Source organism: Odontesthes bonariensis, chromosome 4, assembly GCF_027942865.1.
Source record: "Odontesthes bonariensis isolate fOdoBon6 chromosome 4, fOdoBon6.hap1, whole genome shotgun sequence".
NCBI lineage: Eukaryota > Metazoa > Chordata > Actinopteri > Atheriniformes > Atherinopsidae > Odontesthes > Odontesthes bonariensis.
This window is the reverse complement of record NC_134509.1, coordinates 12,969,995-12,991,672: the sequence shown is the minus strand read 5'-3', so window position 1 is coordinate 12,991,672 and position 21,678 is coordinate 12,969,995. Positions and strand designations below refer to the sequence as shown.

The following is a 21,678-nucleotide window of genomic DNA, read 5'->3' as shown; positions in this document are numbered from 1 at the left end:
CTGTTAAACACTGGGTTTAAAAGCAGCAAGGATGCGTTCAAAACAATCATATTTTTTTGGATGTCATTCAAAGGTTTGAATTTGCTTATTGGTCTTAATGAATCTTAATTTTTCATGATCACATTAAAAAAATGCAACTAGGCGCTTTGAAGGTTACAGAGCACTATACGACAACGCGCTCCTTTTCACACTTTAAACACAGTCTTGCACGACACAAGATTTTTATCTGTTCTTTAATTAAAAGCTGAAATATCAACCACTTGAATCCAATTAATATTCATGTACGAATTTACATAACATATAAACCACACAGCATATGGGATTGTATAGAGTATGTACACACAACAACATTTACAATTATACCATTTGCGACTGCTTAAAATGCTGCTTGTATCATTACCTGTATAACAAAAGCACTTAATATAACAAAGCACAATAAAAAGAAACTGTTGATTTGTGAGTCTCAGAAATCAATAGCTGATCTGGTATACACATTTCAAGTATCTGAAGATAGTTTGACCAACTTTAATAGGCTTTGGATAAAGGTCAGGACAGAGAAGGTGCTAAACAGTAGATGTTTGAAATCAAGTGGGAAGAAAAGAAAAGCTGCGCTGCATCTGACTAAACACAACAGAAGCAAATGAAACCGAAAACTTTTCTGCATGCACAGGGGTGTTTTTAAAACTGATCTTTTTCGTCTTCATCTGGATTAGAGTTTTAAGTCACTGAAAATGAACCATTTAAATAAATGGGGAAAAGTAAAGGCTTTTGGCCTGCGATGTCTAATTTGTGTTTTCTAATATGCTGTTATAGGCTGTTCCTCCAGTACCATAGATGGCTGTGTGGACTCTAATTAAGATTAGAGTCCATCATACACGGCAAAGGGGAAGGGGGTTGTTTGTTCACAGGACTTCAGATAAGTTTTAAATTGGGCAAAATTGTGTTTCATAACAGGCTGCACGAAAGGGATTTTATAAATTTTATTTTTTAAAACAAAGATTTGTTTTGCTTGAAAAATACACCTGCACACGTGGGCTAGATCTTACAATCAACCATTAAAAATGGTCCAAACTTGCTCGTTACTTGCTTTTATATTTTGGGTCAACATTAGGCTCGAAGAAATCTAAAAACCAATATTTGACTAATACAAGCTGTCTTTTACATACATTTTCATCTCTAACGCCAAGAGAAGACATTATGCCAATCAAAACAGCCACGGGATGCACCCCTGAACACATGTTTCACCATCAAATAAATTAAAACCTAATGGCTAAACAGCAAAACAGGACTCCAAAGTGAAGGAACAGTCCTTTTTCCAGAAAGAAAAGAGTGAATGTGGGGGCCTGGGCTGTGTGAGATGGGGGACATTGTTATGATAACAGGTACAGAACATGCAGGTTTCTGAGTTTCAAGGTAGTGGGGTGAGAGGAAAGGGATGTGCTGCCAAGATCCGCCCATCAGATTCTGTTCAGTCCTCTGTATTCATGTCCAGTTGAGTAAGAGAAACCCACTGTTCTACAGATGCAAACATATTTCAGACACTGTTCACAGGAGCGCCGGAGTGACGAGGGAGGGGCAAGAGAAGGCCCAGGCAGAGTCAGGGGGAGTCACAACAGAGTCAATTCTCTTTGGGGTGATTTTCCCTCTTGTTTATTTTTCTGCCCTTCTCTGTTCTTTCAGTCAGAGTCTCCTCAGATTGTGCTCCTCCGTGCAGGAGCCTTTCCTCAAGGTGATGTCATCCACGGCCATCTCTCCACTCCTGCCTCGCCCACGCTCCCCCTTCAGGATCACCTGAACAGTAGAACATTGCACACTGAGCTACTCCCACTGACTAAAGAATGTACAGCTTTACTGTCTTTGATGTCACTTTAAAAACAAGGGTACAAACATAACTCTTTACTATTGTCAAAATGTCTAGAAACAATATGACAATAATTGATGTTTGAGTAAACCTTGTTACATAATCATTGTTATACTTACACTTTCCAGGTCTGTACCCCATAAAGTGATTTGGGTGTGCCTCCAGCCGTTACCACCTGTTCGGCCCCACACTGCTGGGCTGTATTGTTTTCCCTTCTTCACAAACACTTGAAGCATTCCCACATGGTGTCCTGCGAGCTTGTGCCGGAAAGACAGGCACAGATTGCCATCGTTCCAGGGTGGCGTGAGTGGGAGTACCAGCCGGGCCCCTCGTCCACTCCTCTTGTTTCCTGTTTCGGGGATTGTCAGGTACCGCCCACCTGTGGAGACAAATAAGGTATATTATGGCCAATTAATGTAAGGACAGTAACATCAATTTTCAGTCATAACGGACAACATTTGTGTTCATGGATCATGTTGAATGGCATCTTGAAAAATGCAGCAGAAAAAGAGGCCCTGCTGTGAGTTAATCTTCTATACAGGTGCATTGCCTGTGAAAACCACTTAGTTACGCGATAATGAAAAGAATAAATATTTCAAATGCAGGAAGCAGGTCCAGCAGATAGAGGGATACAAGTATCAGCTGATTCAATTATTATTTCTATTATGTTTTTTCTTTTTGACTTCATCTATCTATCTATCTATCTTTGGGGAAACTGACCTTTAAGACAGTATATAAATAGCCAGTTGATGAACACTGCATCCACCTATATTCCTTGGCGTAAAAATACAGCAAGCTCCCGATTGATTTTTTGCTTCAAGTTCACACATTAGTTGTTGATAGCAGAACCATAGTTTTGGAAATTTAAATGTTAAAAGAGCTTCTGGGGAACAGCTGATTAATGCTGATGTATGCATTTTGCTTCTCTGGCGGAGCCACATTTGGCGGGTGTTAACCACAGTGAAGTGTCTTCAGGCCACAGAAGCTTTCTGCATAAGTTATGAGCTTCCTCTGAGTCTAACCCATTTCTCTTGCAGGCATGTCTGCCTCTGGCTGTCTATCAAAAGGATGTTAAATGATGCGGCGTAAACAGTTACATCCATCCCAACTCAAAAGGTGGGATTTAAAAAAAGCCCATCTGCAACTACAATTAAGACTTTTAAGATTCCACATACACAGGCTGCTGCTAATTAAAGAAATTATTCATAGTCAGCACATAGCCTGTGATTTAATGTTAATCATTTTCCAGGAAAATAAAAGGGTCTCCGCAAAATCCTTCAATTGTACTAATGAGGGATTAAAATAAATAAATAAGGCCTCAGTCTGGATGTCTGGAAACACTAATAACTGGAAGACTGAGCCAGTTGGCTGCACAGGCCAGATGCAGGTATAGTTACTTAAACAGCGACAGGGCACTGCACTGCACTGTTTAGACTTCAGACACCCGAGCCCTCTCAACATAATTTACCATGTCTTCTCCTCGCCTGCACCCAAACAAAAACAGTGTCGTATTTCCATTTAATGGGCCCCGTAATCGACTTCTCATTTGCATCGCTTTGTAGAATAAAGCACTAATCTACGGAGAGGACTAACTTCCCTCAAGTAATTTTGATCTTGACCTGTAATTGAACAGAACAAAAGTGATCTGTTTAGACTGTCTGCCCGTGTTTTCATGTGCATGCATGTAATTAAGGAACACAACTATTCTAATGTCCATTTAAGGACTATGAAATAAACGCTTTTCCTCGTTAAAAGTGTGAAAGTGAGATGTATTGATCTCCGCCCTTAAATTACCTGTCGGGTCAGGCGTTGTCTCCCAATGCAGGTCTCCGTCTTTGTCCCTGATCCAGCCGCAAAGACCATCATCAAAGGAGCAGCTCAGAAAGCCCGACGCTAAATAGAACAACACATTTAAGAGAAGTGGAGGACACAGACACAAACAGACACACACACACAATGCTTAAGTCTGCTCTCTTGCTGTGTGTCCATCTGGTTATAATATAATAAATAAAAATTGATGTTGTAAGATCTGATGCACTGAAGAAAGAATCAAGTTGAAATGGGGGTGCTTAATTCAAAAGTAAATTTGCATTTATCTAAGAAAAAAAGCAAAATAAAAGTTAGTGGAATTGCTGATATTGGTGTGTTTGTGACTGTCTGCTCTTCTATGCAAATTGAAAATTGTATGCAAGTAATACATCATGATAAAATAAATCATATACAACCAACGGCCATAATTTTTAATGACTGATGATTTCTTTCCTTGTGGAAATGGATGTAGAGACAATAACATTAAGGCAATACTTGAAATGATGTTTTCCTGTACAAATTGGTTCAAAGGTAAGGGTAACATCCATCATTTTGGCCCTGAAACAGGGTTTCTGGGTAAAAAAAAAAACAACAACTTTCAGTTCATTTTCAGAACCAATAAAAATCCCTCTTCTCTTTACATACTATGCAATGATATACTATGAAACAAACCAAATCATTAGGCAATTGAATCTGTGTACCACTGGTATCAATAAATCATGTTGCGCAAACATGACAGATAATGCCATCTCCTCACAAAAGCTTGCTGTTGTTTTTAAGGGGAATTCTGCTATAAGTCCTATAAAGTCATTTTAAGCAGATAACTTCCAAACAAACCATTAATAATTTAGGCAATTAAACAAGCACATTATAAGAAGTGGTACACTTTGGCAGTGCATTCTGGGTTGTGAACCGTGATTGAAACTGATACATCCAGATGTCATGTGTCCCCTCCTGCTGAAAGCCCTATCAAAACACATCTGGTCGCTGTAATAACTTCACCTTGGTAACGGCACTGCAGGGGCTGATTGTCAGTTTCACTTTGCCCATGGCTCATGTGGCTTGTCTGTCATCATTTAATACCAATGAGCAGGGCTATTGCCAGTTGTGTCTGTCATATGCGTCGTATTTACCTGGGTCATCCTTGGCTTCATCTGCTGTGTTGCCAAGCTCAATGTCAAAGTCGGTGTCGAGGACAGTGTTCTGACCATGGTTCCGAGGGACTGAGGACAGACAGACAGAAAGAGAGAGAGACACACACAGGTTTTGATAAAGGATTAACTAAAGTATCTGCACAGGGCTGTTATACGGCTTTGTTTCATTGCTCAACAAAGTACTTTTAAGGATGAATCAATGCCCAGGTTTAGTGCCTGAATGTAAAGGGATAGGTACATTTAGAAAAAGTGCACTGATGATCAAAGCGATCAGAATTCCTGCGAAAAAAAGCCTGTGAGAACACACAAGTCAAATGTGAGTCATAAAAAGGAAAGGGGTGACGGTTCATCTGATGCAACGTCTGGGCAAATGTTGCTGCAACACGCAACTGGGAGATCATGCACATGCATACAGAGTACAGCCAGGCCCGAAATAGCCTTTATCCCCCACCAGTGGGGTCACAGAGCACAAAATACTGTAGGCCAAGCTGTGTTATGAAAGGTCAAATGTGTCTAACTTTTTGTATTTCTTTTTATGCTTAAGGAACTTTTACAGCAAGAGATGCTTTGACCTGTTTTTTTTCCAAAGCACAATTGATTTGTGGTGATTTATGGAAATGTTTTTCACAAATGGGAAAAGGTTGAAAAATGTTTTAACATGAACAGTATTTGCAGATAGGACATCTTAGTTGAATTTAATGAGATATTATTCGTAAAACTGTTGATTGCGTTCATGCGCTTTGTTTTGGCTATGACTGATCTGCAGCACACTTGAACTGACAACCCTCAGAATCCCTAACATGTGCCACCTCCAGTCAGCCTCAGCACTGATAAGGCCCACCCCTACGCTGGGTCAGGACCACCTGGCAAAGTGCAGTAGCCTGTCTGTCGGAGGAATCTGAGAGCTGGGAGGTCATGCTCACCAGGCTCTCCAGCAATTCCTGGCATCCAGATCTCTGTGCGTCTGTATTTGTGCCCCCAGTGAAACCTTGCGTTAAGTCATCAAGTAAAAGTACAGTATAAAGGCTAAATCCAGTGCTATACTTATTGAGTCAGCAGTGACTTCGGAGATGTTAAAAAAATAAATTAAAATAGTGGGAAAAAAATTATTCCAGTTTAGCTACCTAGTGAAAAAGATAACATTCCCAACAAAAACTGTGGCATTAAATGGTATTCAGTGGATAAGCAAAGATAAAATTTATAAAGACGTGCTACTTCCCAGATCTTCTACCCCTTTCTTGACAATCACAGTGAATGGAAATATATCTGTACTGCTCTAAACAACAGATTTATTTTAAATCAAAAGCCAAGAACCTTTCTGGGGACAATGCCCTGGTTACACCTGTGGGATCCACAGAACTCACTGTCAGCTGTCTTCATATAACTTTGCCTCTTGCACCAAGTAGCTCAAATGACAACTTCCCACAGAAAGGCTTATCCAGAGTAACCTGGACACTGCATACAAAACCACATTCACATCATATTGATTGTTCTTGCAGAAATATAAGATATCTCAAAATGTTGCAATTAGCGTGACAGCTAGGAGTTGCTCTGTCTCCTTTGTTGAAAAAGACACAGAAAATGTTAAAACACACTAATCCCAAACATTGCTACAATCCACACTTGACTTTGTGGTTTATTCCATCCTGATATTGGGGGGAGGGGTCAGTAAAAAAAAATGAAAAAAGGGATTTGATTCGTTCTGCTAAAATGTTGAGAAAAACAAACAAACTCAGCAGAACATTGTGCGGTCTGGAAACACATACAGCGTATTCCCTAACTTATTTTTCAGATGCAGCGTTGACAACTTTAGTGAAAGCCTTGTATCCATAAAAAAAACACAGCTCTGCTTTTAGCCTGATGTACATTCATTTTTGACAGAACCCAGAGGATACTTAACAGTTTTAATTTGTCTCAGGACTGCTTTTTTTATCCTTTTTCTGGAGAGAATATAACATTTTGACAAGCTTCAATGACATTTATTTAGTTAGTAAGTTCATCATATTCTCTAATTATATTTTATCTATACTATATTCACAATATAATATCTATCATTTAATTCTTGGATTTATTCCATTTCTGAGCACAATTGATGCGCAAATGCAACTTTTCAATTTAAAAAAAAAAAAAAAAAGTTAATACGTGTGAAGAGTCTTCTTTAACATTCTGAAAACTCAGATAAAAAAAATATAACCTATAAAGATTGTAGATTCAAGGTTTTCCCTTGCAGTGATGCAAACGTTGACTGCATGAGGTCCCCGCTGAGAGGAAATTACAAAACTGAGTAATCTCTGACAGCAGTAAACACCTGCACTGGAGATACAGCTGAGGTGCTATTCAAGCTATGAGACATTTACTCATTTTGATTTCTATTTCCGTCTAATTACTTGAATAATCACTGTGTGATGCCTCTCCTCCCTCGCCCACTCATCTTCTTCATATCGTCTTCAGGAAGCTCTGGTTTTTAGAACTGCTCTGCCGGGTGCAAACTATTAGACTGATGTCTCCCCCAAGCAGCGTAGACAGGTGTTAATGTAATCTTCTCTCCTTTTTCCTTTTTCTAATTATGAGATGCCATCTGGCAAGAAGGGTAGTAACCACAGTATCTCACCTATTATCTCTGTACTTAGCTGCTGAAGTCACCTTGCATGTACAGCAGCCTTAATGTTCGGGGTTGGTAAAGCAGCCTCCAAGAAATTTAGCTTTCAAGGAGCCAGACTTTATTGAAATCTTTTACAGTGCTCTTGGGTAATCGTTCTCAAGGCTTTCGAAGTTATACTTTAGACTTGCTTTTTTTATTACTGATTTTCAGAAGAACATGCTTGCTGTTTGCTAAGCACTACCAGTCAACAATTAAAGCTTTAAAAAGGCACCTAACTCAAGGGACAAATCAGTATTGCATCTACACCTAACAACTAACCTAGCAAAGTACCAATTTTAAATTGTGTCGTTTGACAGACGTAAAATTGTGTTTCTGAACCAACAATGTGATTGTGATTCCCCACAAAGACCTGACACAGGACCTGAGAGATACATCTGATCCTTCAGTTCATCCATCTACTGTTCACTGAAGCCTAATCAGAAATGGTCCCCAAGGAAGGGGTGCTGTCAGGAAGCCATTCTTATTGAAAGGCAAACAGGGAGAAAGATTGAGGTATGCTAAGTTTCAAAAGAACTGCACTGAACATAACAACACTTATAGAGTGATGAATGTTTGAATAAATCCTTCTTTCCAAATTTCATGTCAGCCTAATGCCTAATGCAACTTATTCCTTGTCCAGAAAATATCAAAAACACTACTTACATTTACTGTTGTGGAGTTCCAAATAATACAAAGAATTAACCTGAAGAAAAATCCGTTTTATATATAAACACAGTTGATAGTGACTTCAGCCCCAAACGGAGTAGGGTTGACTTAATCACCATGTTCTGACTGTTTGAAGAAAGCAAAAGATAATTGCTATGATTTCCATCTTTGTTAGGGCAAAGAGATACAATTTCAACTGCCTCTCATTATTTGGAGCCCACTTCCATTATTTGGTTTTTATCCAACTAAAATAAAGACTGATGATGCACTTTGAATAAAATTGCCATAAAAGACTCATGCTAGGCAGCAAGCACCGTGTCAAATGTGGATAAACAACAGCCTGGCTGAGCACCAGCCTACTTTAGCAGTGTGATTAGTGAGGCTAATTTGTTATCTTGTACATAAAGGACATTATTTCTGCATAATATCTGTATAAAAGTGCAATTTGTGGGTGCATACGGCTGGATTCAATTCATTCTTTATCTTGAACTCTCCTGTTTGAGAGGCAGAAGTGTAACAGTTGATAGTGTTCTGAAACTGCTAACTGTTCAAGCTACAACAAAGCACAGTGCTCCTTGTGCCTCATATTCAAACTTATTTTTCATTTATATTACATACTGCCATAAATGTTTTCCCAAAACCATGTATATGTACATATACTAGATACATACACTGGAACTACTTTTTCAAAATGCATGTTTGACTGACACATTATATGAAAATTTGCACTTGTGTATGTGTACTTAAAGTCCCTTGAGTGTCCCTCCACTTTATGAAGTATTTCAGCTCACTCTCTTTGCTCTACAACCTGCAGCTTTACTGTTTCGCTCAGTGTCACCACTCTAGTCAGCATTGTTTTCCACACACACAGCAGCTGTTCTCAGTGAAAGTCGTGAACAATCACTGTGCACCACCAGCACCAAACAGCTAACACTCAAAGCAAAAAGCTAGCAGATTGACGTTTTCTTTTCTAAACATCAACCAATTCTTTACCTTTTTTTACCTTTTCAATTGTTGCCAGATTACCACATAAATCACTCAGAATTTTTGCGTTCACGGACATTATTAATCTTTGGAAAGAAACCCCTAACTGCATGATTACTTAGTTAAGGAAAATTAAATCTGTATCTGTGACTCAAGCTATTCAATAATGTTTGTGAATGCAGGTCAAACAGCCTGGATAACAAGTAAATTATTTGTGTTTCTTAACTGCAAGATAGTTTTCAAAAAGACCTGGCTGCATTAATGTTCAACTGTTTTCTGATATGAAATAAAACAGCAGCTCTTACTGTGGACATCCCCTCTCTGTTTGGTGACCTCCTTCTGGATGGTGTTGTCCACTGGTGTGACCGGAGGTGGTGGTGGTGGGGGTTGTCTGGTGGGAGCCACTGGTCTTGGTGGGATGTAGGGTTTGCGTGTAGGTATTGATGGCTTTCTCGTTGGGACAAAAGGCTTTTGGGTGGGAACTGCCGGCTTGCGTGGAGGTGGGGTGGCCCTCCTGGGAGGTGGGGTGACCCTCCTGGGAGGCGGGGTGACCCTCCTGGGAGGCGGGGTGGCTTTGGTTGTTGTTGTGGTTGGTGCTTTGGGGATAATAGGGAAGAATCTCTTTTGAGTCACTGGTGGGAGGGTGGTGGTGGTCCTCCTGTGATCCTTATCCGGGATGTGGTTGTGATGATTTGGAGGCAGTTTGCCTGGTCTCGGGGGGTCAATAACCACCTTTGGAATGGCTGAAATCATAAGAGAATGCAGATGGAGCACTGAAATATGAGCACTTACAAGTTAATGAGGCATAGAATTGCAGACTAACTACAATGATTAGCCTGGCTTTTACTGAGGAGGGCTTTATTTCATCCACTGAGACTTCTCCTAATATCTATTAACTAAATATTAGCATCCTCAACAAATTGGATGTCTCAAATATCACTGAAGCAGAAGCACACAACCAAAGAAGAAAGCCAAAGAAGACTGGGGGTTCACATTCTCTTAGAAGCACAGAATGAAAGTTGGCTTTACGGTTACACACATACTAAACCAAATGACAAATGTTTAGCAAATGTTTGCTTTTCTGAAATAAAGATTGCCTTCTGGTAGCATTATATCGCTCATGTGGTCACCCTGATTGATAATTCTTTGTGTGCTCACAGCCAGAGGCATCGCAGCGTCAAGCTGAAACTGCTCTGTGTGTGTGAAATGATGTAACCCTGAGATCACTCCTGCTGATGAAATCAAAGGTACTTCTCCTTTTCTTTTGTTCCTCTACTCATTGTTCATGTCTAGAGCAGACAGAGCGATTGGGGGTTGGGGTCTCTGGTCATAAGGGTTACATGAGGGGGGAATGAGTGTGGATAAAGGCAAATGGTTTGAACTTGGTTTTTCCCTTCTCAGGTTGCAAGCCATTCTGATATGTGATACACAAATAGGATACTGCAACTCGACTCTGAACACTTGTGTCTCGCATCCTTTGGGCAAGTGACAAAGTGAAGTATTTGCAAGAGGCATCCTCTTTGCTCGTCTCCCTGGACTGTTACATTAGTTGTGTCAGTCAGATGATTAAATGACTGTGGAAAATAGATGACCGATTTTCCACTGAGCTGCTGTAAAAAATGCAGCCGCACTGCTTAATGGACTGCATGTCAGCGAGTAGGAGATAAACTACCAGAAATATTTCACATTTGATGAGGACTCCCTCTTTTGGTTGGAGTCAAAACTGGAGTCAGCCTGTGCACATGTGATAAAGGTTCAGGGTGATTAAGTAATGACTGACAGCCTTTACAAAGAAAGGAATTTCAGCGTCGGCTCTCTGTTTGCAAAGCTATTCCTCGCTGTCTCTTGCTTTCCCATCGTTTTAAAAAACACGGGGCAAAGAAAATAAAAATGGGAGGCCCCTTTCCTCTTTGCAAAAGTGAACATCGGGGCCAGTGTTTTGTTCCCAGGTCTTACGTTTACAGTCGTGCCCCATCCCCCTGTAGCCGTCTTTGCATTTGCACTTGTATGAGCCTGGCGTGTTGTAGCAGGTGGCAAAGCTGCTGCAGTGACTTTGACCTAAAGAGCACTCATCCACATCTGAAAGAGAATAGAAACATAAAAACATTCAGCAACACAGTGCAAGTGGGAAAAGCTTCAGACATAACAGCAGAATATCAAAGGTTAATTGCTTCTCCTGTGCTTGAAGGAAGGCTCAAAGTTTATGTCCTTTGGCTAGCAAAAGCACTCCAGTGAATGATGGAGATTCTTTCATGAATGCCTGTGCACAATCATTATGTGAGTGTTGTGTGGGAAAAATCCTCCCCAAAACATAGATTCAGTAGTTCTGCACAATGGTTTTTATTTCTGCACATCTACTAGAATGGCTTTACTTAGGTGACCCCAAATCGGTTTTGCTGCTAATTTTATCCAGAAGTTTGGCGTGAGTCAGCATAAACTAATTATCTTATTAAATATATGTAATATATTCAAAATATATGGTATTGTTTAGGATTAGCCTCTGCAGAGTGATAAGTATTAAGACAAAAAAGTCTTTATAAGGTAAATGCTGCACAGTGTGGTGGTCACATAATAAGAACACCATCAGTAAGCATAGATCAGTTTATAGGAGAAAGGAGTTGCATTAGCTGGTGCTTGACCAAACATGATTTTCTATTTTATGTCTACCAATTTTCACATGAACAGTTTTCTATGATCGCCTTCTTTCTTTCTCTTCTTTCATTTAGTTAAAACATAGATCAATGTCAAACAAAAGTTAGCATATTGATCCTTTAGAGTGTAATACAAGTATAAAAAGATGGAGATATTATGAATACATTGACGTACGAACATCAGTGACAAATACAGAATACATGCAGTGGAACAGTTTTCTCTGACATGTGGTGGCTTAAAGCTAACCAAAAGCATTAAGGGAAAATACTAATATAAAGTGTAAAACTGTGACTTTGAAAAACCAAAAAAAGTCACAAAGAAAATCATTTTAAGGATAGAGTCAATGATCCTTTCTAATGTTGAATCATATTTTGAAAATGAGGCGTTCAAAGCCGCTCCTGCAACAATCCAAACGAGCATTTGTCTGTGCATGTCCAAATAGCCTGAATATCTTAGGATATGTTTGACCTTTGTAAGTTTTAACTGCAAAAAGCAGCAGAGAAACTGTGATGGTACCTATGCACTGATATTTTCCATTGATGTATTGCAGGTCGAACCCTTCATGGCACTTGCAAATGTAGCTACCAAAGGTGTTGATACATTTCCTGAACCTGGGACACACTGCTATTCCTGCCGCACATTCATCCACATCTGCATGAGAAAAAAAAAAAAAAAAAAGGTACAGATTTCCACAAAAATGAAAATGTTCACATAAATTAACATAATGCATTCACCTAGCTTTACTAATAGCACCTTGTAGCTTGTTTTTTCTTTATACATACTATAACATCCATTCAAAGTAAACATATCTCTCTTTTATATCTAAGATTATTGAGAAAGTTGTATTTAACCAGCTCAACGACTTTCTGAATGAAAGTGGAAGTCTTGATAACTTTCAATCAGGCTTCTGACGTCATCACAGCACTGAAACAGCTCTGGTCAAAGTGTTAAACGACATGAGGTTGAATACTGATTCTGGTAATGTTTCAGTCCTGGTTCTGTTGGACCTCAGCGCTGCGTTTGATACTGTAGATCACAGAATCCTGTTGCACAGGCTGGAAAACTGGGTTGGCTTTTCTGGAGCGGTCCTTAACTGGTTCAGGTCCTACTTAGAAAGCTGGAGTTATTTTGTTACAATTGGCAGCTATGAATCTGAGCGAGTGGCCATGACTTGTTGAGTCCCCCAGGGGTCAATTCTTGGACCTCTTCTGTTTAACTTGTATATGCTCCCTTTGGGTCAGATATTGCAGAATTTTAACATCAATTATCACAGTTATGCAGCCGATACACAACTTTATGTGTCTCTGTCACCGGACGACTGCAGCCCAGCAGACGTACTGTGTCAGTGTCTGGAGGAAGTAAACACCTGGATGAGAGAGAATTTTCTACAATTAAATGAAGACAAAACTGAGATCATTCTGTTTGGTAGCAAAGAGAAGAGGGTCAGCGTTGGTAAATATCTTGAGACTCGGGACCTCAACTTTCACCAAATGTAGACATTTTTAAATCCAGGTTAAAGACATTTCTGTTCTCATGTGTCTATGCATGAAATCTGCACGCTATCTTTTAACTTATCTAGACTGTTGCTTGTTTTTAAATTCATTTAAATTATTTTATTTGTTTCTCTTTATATTCTTTTATGTATTTTTTATGCTTCTTCCACTCCCTGCTGCAATGCTTTTATTTTATGTAAAGCACTTTGAATTGTTTGTACATGAAATGTGCTATATAAATAAATTTGATTTGATTTGATTTGATTTTGACTTACAATCACTGACCAAGTTCGTAACCTCGGAGTGTTGATAGACTCAGATCTGACTTTCAGCAGCCACATCAAAGCTGTCACCAAGGCAGCTTTTTACCATCTCAGAAACATCAACAGAATTAAAGGTTTCCTCTCCCAAAAAGACCAGGAGAAACTCATCCATGCATTCATCTCCAGTAGACTTACTATAATGCTCTTTTAACTGGACTTACCAAAAAGAGCATTAAACATCTGCAGCACATCCAGAACGCTGCTGCTAGAGTTTTAACCCGGACTAAGAGATCTGAACACATTACACCAGTTTTAAAATCTTTACACTGGCTTCCAGCCAGTCACAGAATAGATTTTAAAAGCCTGCTGATGGTTTACAAATCCCAGAACGGTTTAGGCCCAAAATACATCTGTGATATGTTCAGAGAATATAAACCCAGCAGAGCTCTTAGATCCAAGGACTCAGGTCAGCTGGTCCAGTCCAGAGTCCAGACTAAACATGGAGAAGCAGCATTTAGCTGTTATGCTGCAAACAAGTGGAACAAACTGCCAGTGGAGATTAAACTTTCACCAAATGTAGACATTTTTAAATCCAGGTTAAAAAAAAATTCTGTTCTCATATGCATGAAATCTGCACGCTATCTTTTAAATAAATTTGATTTGATATAAAAGAAAGTGCATTTCTAAACTGAATAAACACTACTGCTCATAGCTGAAAACTTTTTCACCTAACCAATTTTGCATTCACTACAGTGTACACAACAAAATACACATTACCTTGTTTCGTTGTTTAAAGAGCTTTTCTAAGTATTTCTGTGAGGCACCGAAGGCTTGAGGGCATTAATATTTAGACCAAGGGGGACTTGGTGTATTTGCTTTGAGATTATCCGCTAATTTGCAGTTATGGCACTGTGGTGCCACAGTTTGTTTTGTTGTTTGTTTAGGAGCACCCAAAAAAACTGCTGACACCTGGGAACGCTAGGTGAAAAAGAAAGTGAAGTCCATAAACAGAGCTCCCTCATTCCCTTAATGACATCAGTAAGGTTCCTAATCCCAAACTGCTTCAGTGGAGCTGCCTAATGGCCAACAGCTGGAGCTGTGACGCCATTATGCATCTGCTGCAACTGTCAACTGTTTTATTATAAATAACCAACAAATGCACCTTGAATGTGAATTTCATTGTGGTGTATAATTTCCCTTTGGGATAAATAAAGTATTTTTCATTTAATTCACATCATTGTAAAAAGAGATTATATTGGTTTGAAAAGGTTAGAAAAGCTCTGACTTCTCTGCACAAACAAAATTAACCTCTCAGCGGCAGTCATTTGACAACTTGCGTGACACATTAAGCATATGTTATTGGAAGCACTATCAAACTATGAAGCTGTCGCATTTGCAACAACACAAAAACATCATCAAACAAATGTTGTCAATATTCAGAGGCTTTTATTTGATTTGTTGCAGAGCAAGAACTAAGACACTATCTCCCTCTTAACGGATCACGAGACATTCCTCTTTATGGATTCCTGGCTGAGTACAATTTCGGCAAACAAATACTGCAGCAGTTTCTTACAGTCTGCTATAATCTAAAACAGACTGGCACTCAGTTAAACATCAGGGCAGATACTTAACAAACTGCTAATGCAGAAAAGGTATTTAAAGGATTTCTTTCAACCTGAATTACTGACGTTCCTCATCTAGAAGCCAGATAATATTTTTAAATTCATCTCTAGTCTCTTGATCTGACATGCGGTTTTTAAGTTAATTAATCTATATATATGCAACATTTTTTCTTTTACAAGGACTGATCAAAAGAATAAATGAGAGATATTCCTTGTGTCTCATTGACTGCTCCTGCTCTCATAATTCATATCATAAATCATATGGTAGGAAGCAAGTAATACAGGTTTTGGTTGTGTTGTTTCCTTTCAGTAAAATCAGCCAACACTGCTTCAGATAAGCAGATGATGCCACAGCGTATAGCCAGTAATTGTTTTTAACTTGAATTGAACATGTTTTCTTTCTTTGTGAAGTGCCCTGACATAAACTAAGGTGTCAATTGGTGCCACATAGACAAAACTGCATCTAATAATGAGTGACTAAATGAAGGAATTTGTAAATGAATCACTGCTTTCTCTCATTGTAAACACTGTAAGTAAACTACGATGTGGAGTCAAGCGGTGTGTCATTGTATTCAACAAAGTGATGAACGGACTGTTTATCTGTGTTTCCATTGTGAGACTAAGAACATACCCAGTGAAAGATGAACTGTGATTAGTGAGTCCATTGAAGAATATCTTTACATATCAAAGAACAAAACAAAAGAATACCTATAAATTCTACAAAAGTCTTAATGTTATTATTTAGCTCACTCAGACCTCACTCTAAAATTGGACCTTTAGTGCATTTTATAGTATTTTGTTACTGGAAATACTAATTTTCAACAAAAACAAAAAAAGTCTAGTTTCGTAAAAAAAGGTTGTGCATCACCTCTTTGAACATCAAGGCTCTGAATGAGCTACTAAAGGAAAATAAAAAAACTATAAACGATCCATTTTGACATCCACATCCATAAAGATCCAGAGCCATTCCTTTAAACTGTCGTAACAGTTGCACACAGCCTTTTTGTCCCCTCCTCCATGCTTCTTCGTGATGGATGCCCACCCTCTCTGTTCTAGTAACCCGCCCCCATTAGCCTACTAGCAGTTAAGTGGGACGATAAGGCAGTATAACAGGAACAGCTCAGTCTGAGGCAGCCTGTGTTTAAACCTGACAGGTTAACAGGGGTTGACTCCTCCTGAGCACATAATCCTAACCCATTGCTAAAAAAGGTAGCTGGTTTAAGTGGGGTAAAGTCTCAATGTGGTTGAAAAAGGAGCGGAAAATTGGTAAGATCCTTTATCAAAGCATAAAGATGCACTGGTACATATCTTAGAAGAATTCAACTTGAATGATTTGCTTCTTAACCAGATCTGTTCCAATATTGGGTTTTTACTTCCATTTTTTTTTTCACTGCTAAAGCATTTGCTATTGATCATCATTCTGTAAACTTAAAGGCAGAGAAAACTACACACTGCTTCATATCAGCCGCTCATGGACAAGAGTGGTAACATGCGGCTCAGTTTTCAGGCCTGTGGAGATATATTAAGACCGGGACGCACCCACACAGGTTCTTCCATCTGGAGCCAGCTGTAGCCCCGGCGATGGACACTGACATTGGACCTCTCCTTTCAGCACCTCACATCCATACTGGCAGTTGGCCATACCACAAGTGCGAGTGTCTGATAGAAAAGAAACACAGCACCACATGTTAACTCATGCTGGTGCCACGAGAGAATACAAAGAGGAACAGTTTAGACTGCCCTCACCCACATTCCCCCCTCCCCTCACATCCACACGCATGCTCCTTATCCTCCAGCCAGCTTGTAAGAGCCTGGCCACTCGCCTGCATTTTCTGATATTAGCCAGATTGACCCCAGGGTGCAGCTGACAGAACAACGCATACTCTGCCATTATTAGATTCCTCTGCTGTGCGGTTGCTATGTGCTCACACCTTAGCTCAAGCAGTCCTTCAACCTCTTTGATCCTTTCCTTTTTCAAAGACTGATAATTCATCTCCACCATATTGAATTGGCAGCGTGTAGAGCCGCCGCTGTTTAGCCATGCTGGGAGGATCAAGACTCTCCAAAATAACAATATAATGGAAATGGAAGATTTTGTTCTGCCTCTCTTGATAAATTCAGACCCAAAAAAAGGAAATTAAAAGCAGGGCTCGTGCTGTCGCAGCTACTTCAGCTGCTTCAGGCTTCCTAGAGTACAGTTTGATGAGAGAGGCAGTCTGAGCTGATTAAATGCTACAGTGATCCATTGATCAAAGCAGTCGGAAGGGGGGGGGGAAGTGGAGCAGTAAGGTGTTTAACACCATCACGCTATCATTACAAAACAATCCCCAGAATAATTGTGGATTGCCTCAAGTGGTATGCAATTCAGAAGTAAGAAGGGGAAGAATGAATTTTTGTCTGATATAAAAAGAACTAATTAAAATGGGGTAGCGGGAGCCACACCATCCTCAAATGGAAATGTACAGGGAAAGTAGTTATCAGGTGGGAAACATAATTTACAAGGAAACATGCACGGGCATCAGCTCACATTTAGTGGAATACCTCAGGGTGTCCAATAAAAACAGCACACTCACTCAAGGGTCTAAAGATTGCATTTCTTTCATTTTTTCTTTTCAATTTGCTCAAGTAGGGCACTTCACGTGTTTTTTTTTTTCTTGTTTTTTTTTCACGGCGCAGAGCTACTATAATGAAGCACAAAAACGTGACGCTTTAATCAAAACACTCTATCAAAGGACTGCAAGGCTGCTGCCAGAGGTACTCACACAAGAGGGACAATTTTATGACAGAGAGCATATGTCATCAACATTGCCTCCTGGAACTAAGATGAATACATTTGTATCGAGGTGAAGAACGCCTCATGGCAACACGCACAGGCCACAAAACAGAGGAGAGATTATTAGAGAAAGAAGAAAACATATATCCACATTTCAGACGACAATACAAACAGTGTGTCTAGAGCCACAGAGTTTTGTGCGTGTGTGCTTGTGAGACTCACTTCCACATGTCCCATCAGGCATTAGCATGTAGCCATTTAGGCAGTAGCACTTGTAACTCCCGTACGTGTTCATGCACCTGTGTTTGCAGGGCCTGGGCTTCAGTCCACACTCATTCAGGTCTGCAGACAGAGAGAGAAAACATAAGTGGACAGGACGACACAGAGAGAAGCTGTTAGTCAAGGGGCAAAGGTGACGAGGTCAGTCACGTCAAACCTCGCCCCTGCAATCATGTGGGGGGGTAACGTCGGTCTGCCTGTCTACGTCTGCCTTAATGTGTGTGTTTTAGAAGAGGTGAGAGGTATCTTGTTGGAAATGAAGTGGTACCGTGTTCTAACAGGCCCTGAACTTCCCTTTTTGAGGATTTACCAGGAAGCCAGTGTCAGCTGTTTACCCTCCCATCACCTGCATGTGATAAAAGATGCTATTAAACCCTCTGACTCACCACGACTTCATGAGGTCGGAGCTTCACTCTTTGACGGATAAGTCCACTCTTTCGGTGCAGACATACGAGTAGAGAAATCTCACCAACGGCAGCCTAAGAAAATCTGATTAGAGCACGGTGCTGTCTAAGTCCACAGCAGGGAGGACTCATTGGAAAAAGAAATGCACTCTGAGCTCAACACCTGTCAAATGCTTATGCAAAGTCAAGTTACACTTTCCTCAGAGCAGAGATTTTGACTCCTCAAACCCAGGTGGAACAAATTTTATAACACGCGTCTACATACCTTTTCTATAATTAGACCCAGAGCCATGGTGCTGTGTATTTTAACTGATTGGTATAACTAATTGACTCCTAAATGTAACAGAGCTGTCATTAATCGGATTAGTTACACCTGTGTACTTACTATATGTCACAGCTTGTGTCCATGTATGTGTTTTTCTAGAGTATTAAAAGTCATATTTCAATCTAGCAAAAGTAAAATGATTAAAAAATATATAAGAAAAAATAAAGACTGAATAAAAAAGAAAACATTTCATTCTCTCTTGTTTTTTCTTTGTCAACACACCCTCACTGTGGCTCATGTGGTTGCTCCTTTGGAATAAGTTACTCACTGTCATTTCCCTCTATGGCAAGCCGATATCCTTTATAGACAAAAAAAATATTATTGAATATTTATTGAATAAAAATATGTTATTATTGCCAGTGTTAAAGAAATACATGTGTAGAAATACAAAAACCAACACTTGATCAAAGCAGTTTGACTATAGTGACAGTCATGACATCAGCAGTTCACAGAATTCATAGAAGAATTAGGGCCCTGATATTTGTGATGCCAACTCACTGTCAAACCTAATAGGAGCAAAGGCATCATTAAGTGCATTTCTACTCTTTTCCATGCATACTTTTAATGTGTGCATATCTAAAAAGGTTGCAATGTTTGACAGAGTCTGAGGCATTCAAAGCACATTAATTTCCTGTAAGACTCTACCGAACCGATGACACTATACTAGTGGCGGAATTAAATGTCAGATATTTTTGTGTACTATCCTGCCAACGTCTGCGCAATTCTGAGACGGGGAGGGAAGGTTTTTATGGCAATTTTTTCTCCTGAAGCAATCTTTAAGATTAAATTTCCTCATAGAAAATGTAGTGCCACTGTTCTTGCAGCCTATCACAGAGTTGAAGGGGGACTAGATGGTAAACCATGTTCATACTAAACCAAATCAGTTTTTTCATGGCCCCAACTCTTGTTTACATCCATCATGAAAATGTTTTATTGAATCCAATCTATTGGCATTCATGGAAAAGGGCATGATCATTCTCCTTTCTTTGGATATGATGACTATCTTTATCTTTTCATTGTCGTGTTAGTGATCAGCTAATGTATCACTATCTTAAGTTGACTAACTCTCTGTTAGTTAACATCTTGATCCCTTTGCGGTTGAAGCTAATGTATTTGTCACTGGATGTTTGATCAGGGATTAGGTCATGAATATCTGAGACAATCTAAAGTCACTTTTGGTTTCATATCAAGTATCATTGATATAGCAAAGAAGTATCATACCGGAACATGTAATAGATATGTTGGTCCACAGCGCAGAATGCAGCAGTTTCACAATCAGGGCAAATAAATGATAACCTCACTACATTTTCTGGGCTATAAATCCATTATATGCCTATGTCTGCCCTTCAAAATCCCAACAAATCTGTCTGGTACCTTACGTAACACTGTCAGGCATGCTCAAGTCAAACTAGTATATTTCCAGGGCTCCAAAAATGTTGCTTAAGTTTCCTCGATGGTCTTATAGACCTTTGTTCAAAAGCTCAATGCAGCCTATAACAGCGACCTGTTAAGTTCTGTCCGTATAAGCAGCAACACATACGAGCGTCTCCACATCAGAGCTGATGTCATTCTAAAGTGTTTCTTTTAAGAGGCTACAAAGTCCACAGATAGGGGAATACCTTTTTGTTGGTTGCCTTTGTTACATGTAAACACAACATGCTATGAGGAAACATTGTCACCTTCTGGTTGAATCTAGAAAATAACATCACCTGGTTAGGTTTAGAAATTAAAAACTGTTTGGTTTGAATTAGAAAACATTGTTTTTAGAAAGCTACCATAGCTACCATGAATACCATTTTTCCCTTCAGATGCAGTTGCTTTCATGACCACTAGTGGTCAAATAATCTTTGAACGCAATCTTTGGCCATGTCTGCCTTCAAGCACAAATGCAACATGGGCATGATTTGGGGGAGGATGACAGTCTTAGACTGTCATGGAAGAGAACCAAGTTAAAACCCCATCCGACTGAAAAATGTCCAACTACTTTTCACTCATCTATCTCACTGTCGTTTGTGGTTGGTTAAGGTTAGGGATAACAAAATAATGATTTGGTTTTGGTCTCAGTAAAACTTTTGCAAGGGTAAGGCATGAAAACATACAGTTAGGCATAAATATGAATAAATACATTGTTATAGGTTTGAATAATGTCTGAAAATTTCTTTATGTGAACGACTGGCACTGAACACAATTTTTTTATTGTGACACCACTATGTTTTGGACCTGTGCATAAACATACATTACTTGGCTGCCTTCCCCAAAGTCATTTAGAGTGAGTGTGTGAACAGACCTCAAAGACAGACAGAGTTAGAGAGACTAATGGATACTTTTGGAAGTAAATGTCTAACTTGGCCAAAATCCACAAATAACAACAAATATTTCCCTGTCATCACTTTTATGTAAGTGTACCGCTATACCGAGATGACATCACATGCTTCCAGAAACTGAAACTATATGACAATCACTCTGAGATCTTTCTGAGATACAGTAGGACCATCACATCTCACTGTATGATACCCGGAAATCGAGGCTCAGTCTGACGGATTTCCTGCGGGAGCTCTGTTCCACTGAGGCCAGCGCTGATATGCTTGACGTGTGACTACCAATAAACACTTTATTTAGCTTGAGATTCCTCCGGCTTGTTCTTGAGCTTCCATTGAAAGAATCGATCTAACAGAAACTATATGACAATCACTCTGAGATCTTTTTGAGATACAGTAGGACCATCACATCTCACTGTGTAGCACACAAAGGA

General features: G+C 39.6%; 1 protein-coding gene across 5 annotated transcripts in view; it reads right to left on the bottom strand.

Moving 5' to 3' along the window:
* Nucleotides 1–217: 217 nt before the first annotated feature.
* Nucleotides 218–21,678, bottom strand: part of npnta (nephronectin a) — a 49,402-nt gene continuing 27,941 nt past the window's right edge. For all 5 annotated transcript variants that reach the window (XM_075463037.1, XM_075463038.1, XM_075463039.1 and 2 more), the window contains 9 exons: nucleotides 18,141–18,260; nucleotides 16,685–16,804; nucleotides 12,284–12,418; nucleotides 11,072–11,194; nucleotides 9,421–9,858; nucleotides 4,804–4,893; nucleotides 3,656–3,754; nucleotides 1,981–2,240; nucleotides 218–1,791 (listed from right to left, as the gene is read on the bottom strand). In XM_075463037.1, coding sequence (XP_075319152.1) covers nucleotides 1,681–1,791; nucleotides 1,981–2,240; nucleotides 3,656–3,754; nucleotides 4,804–4,893; nucleotides 9,421–9,858; nucleotides 11,072–11,194; nucleotides 12,284–12,418; nucleotides 16,685–16,804; nucleotides 18,141–18,260 — 1,496 coding nt within the window. In that variant the 3' untranslated portion in view covers nucleotides 218–1,680. The remainder of the gene's footprint in view (nucleotides 1,792–1,980; nucleotides 2,241–3,655; nucleotides 3,755–4,803; nucleotides 4,894–9,420; nucleotides 9,859–11,071; nucleotides 11,195–12,283; nucleotides 12,419–16,684; nucleotides 16,805–18,140; nucleotides 18,261–21,678) is intronic.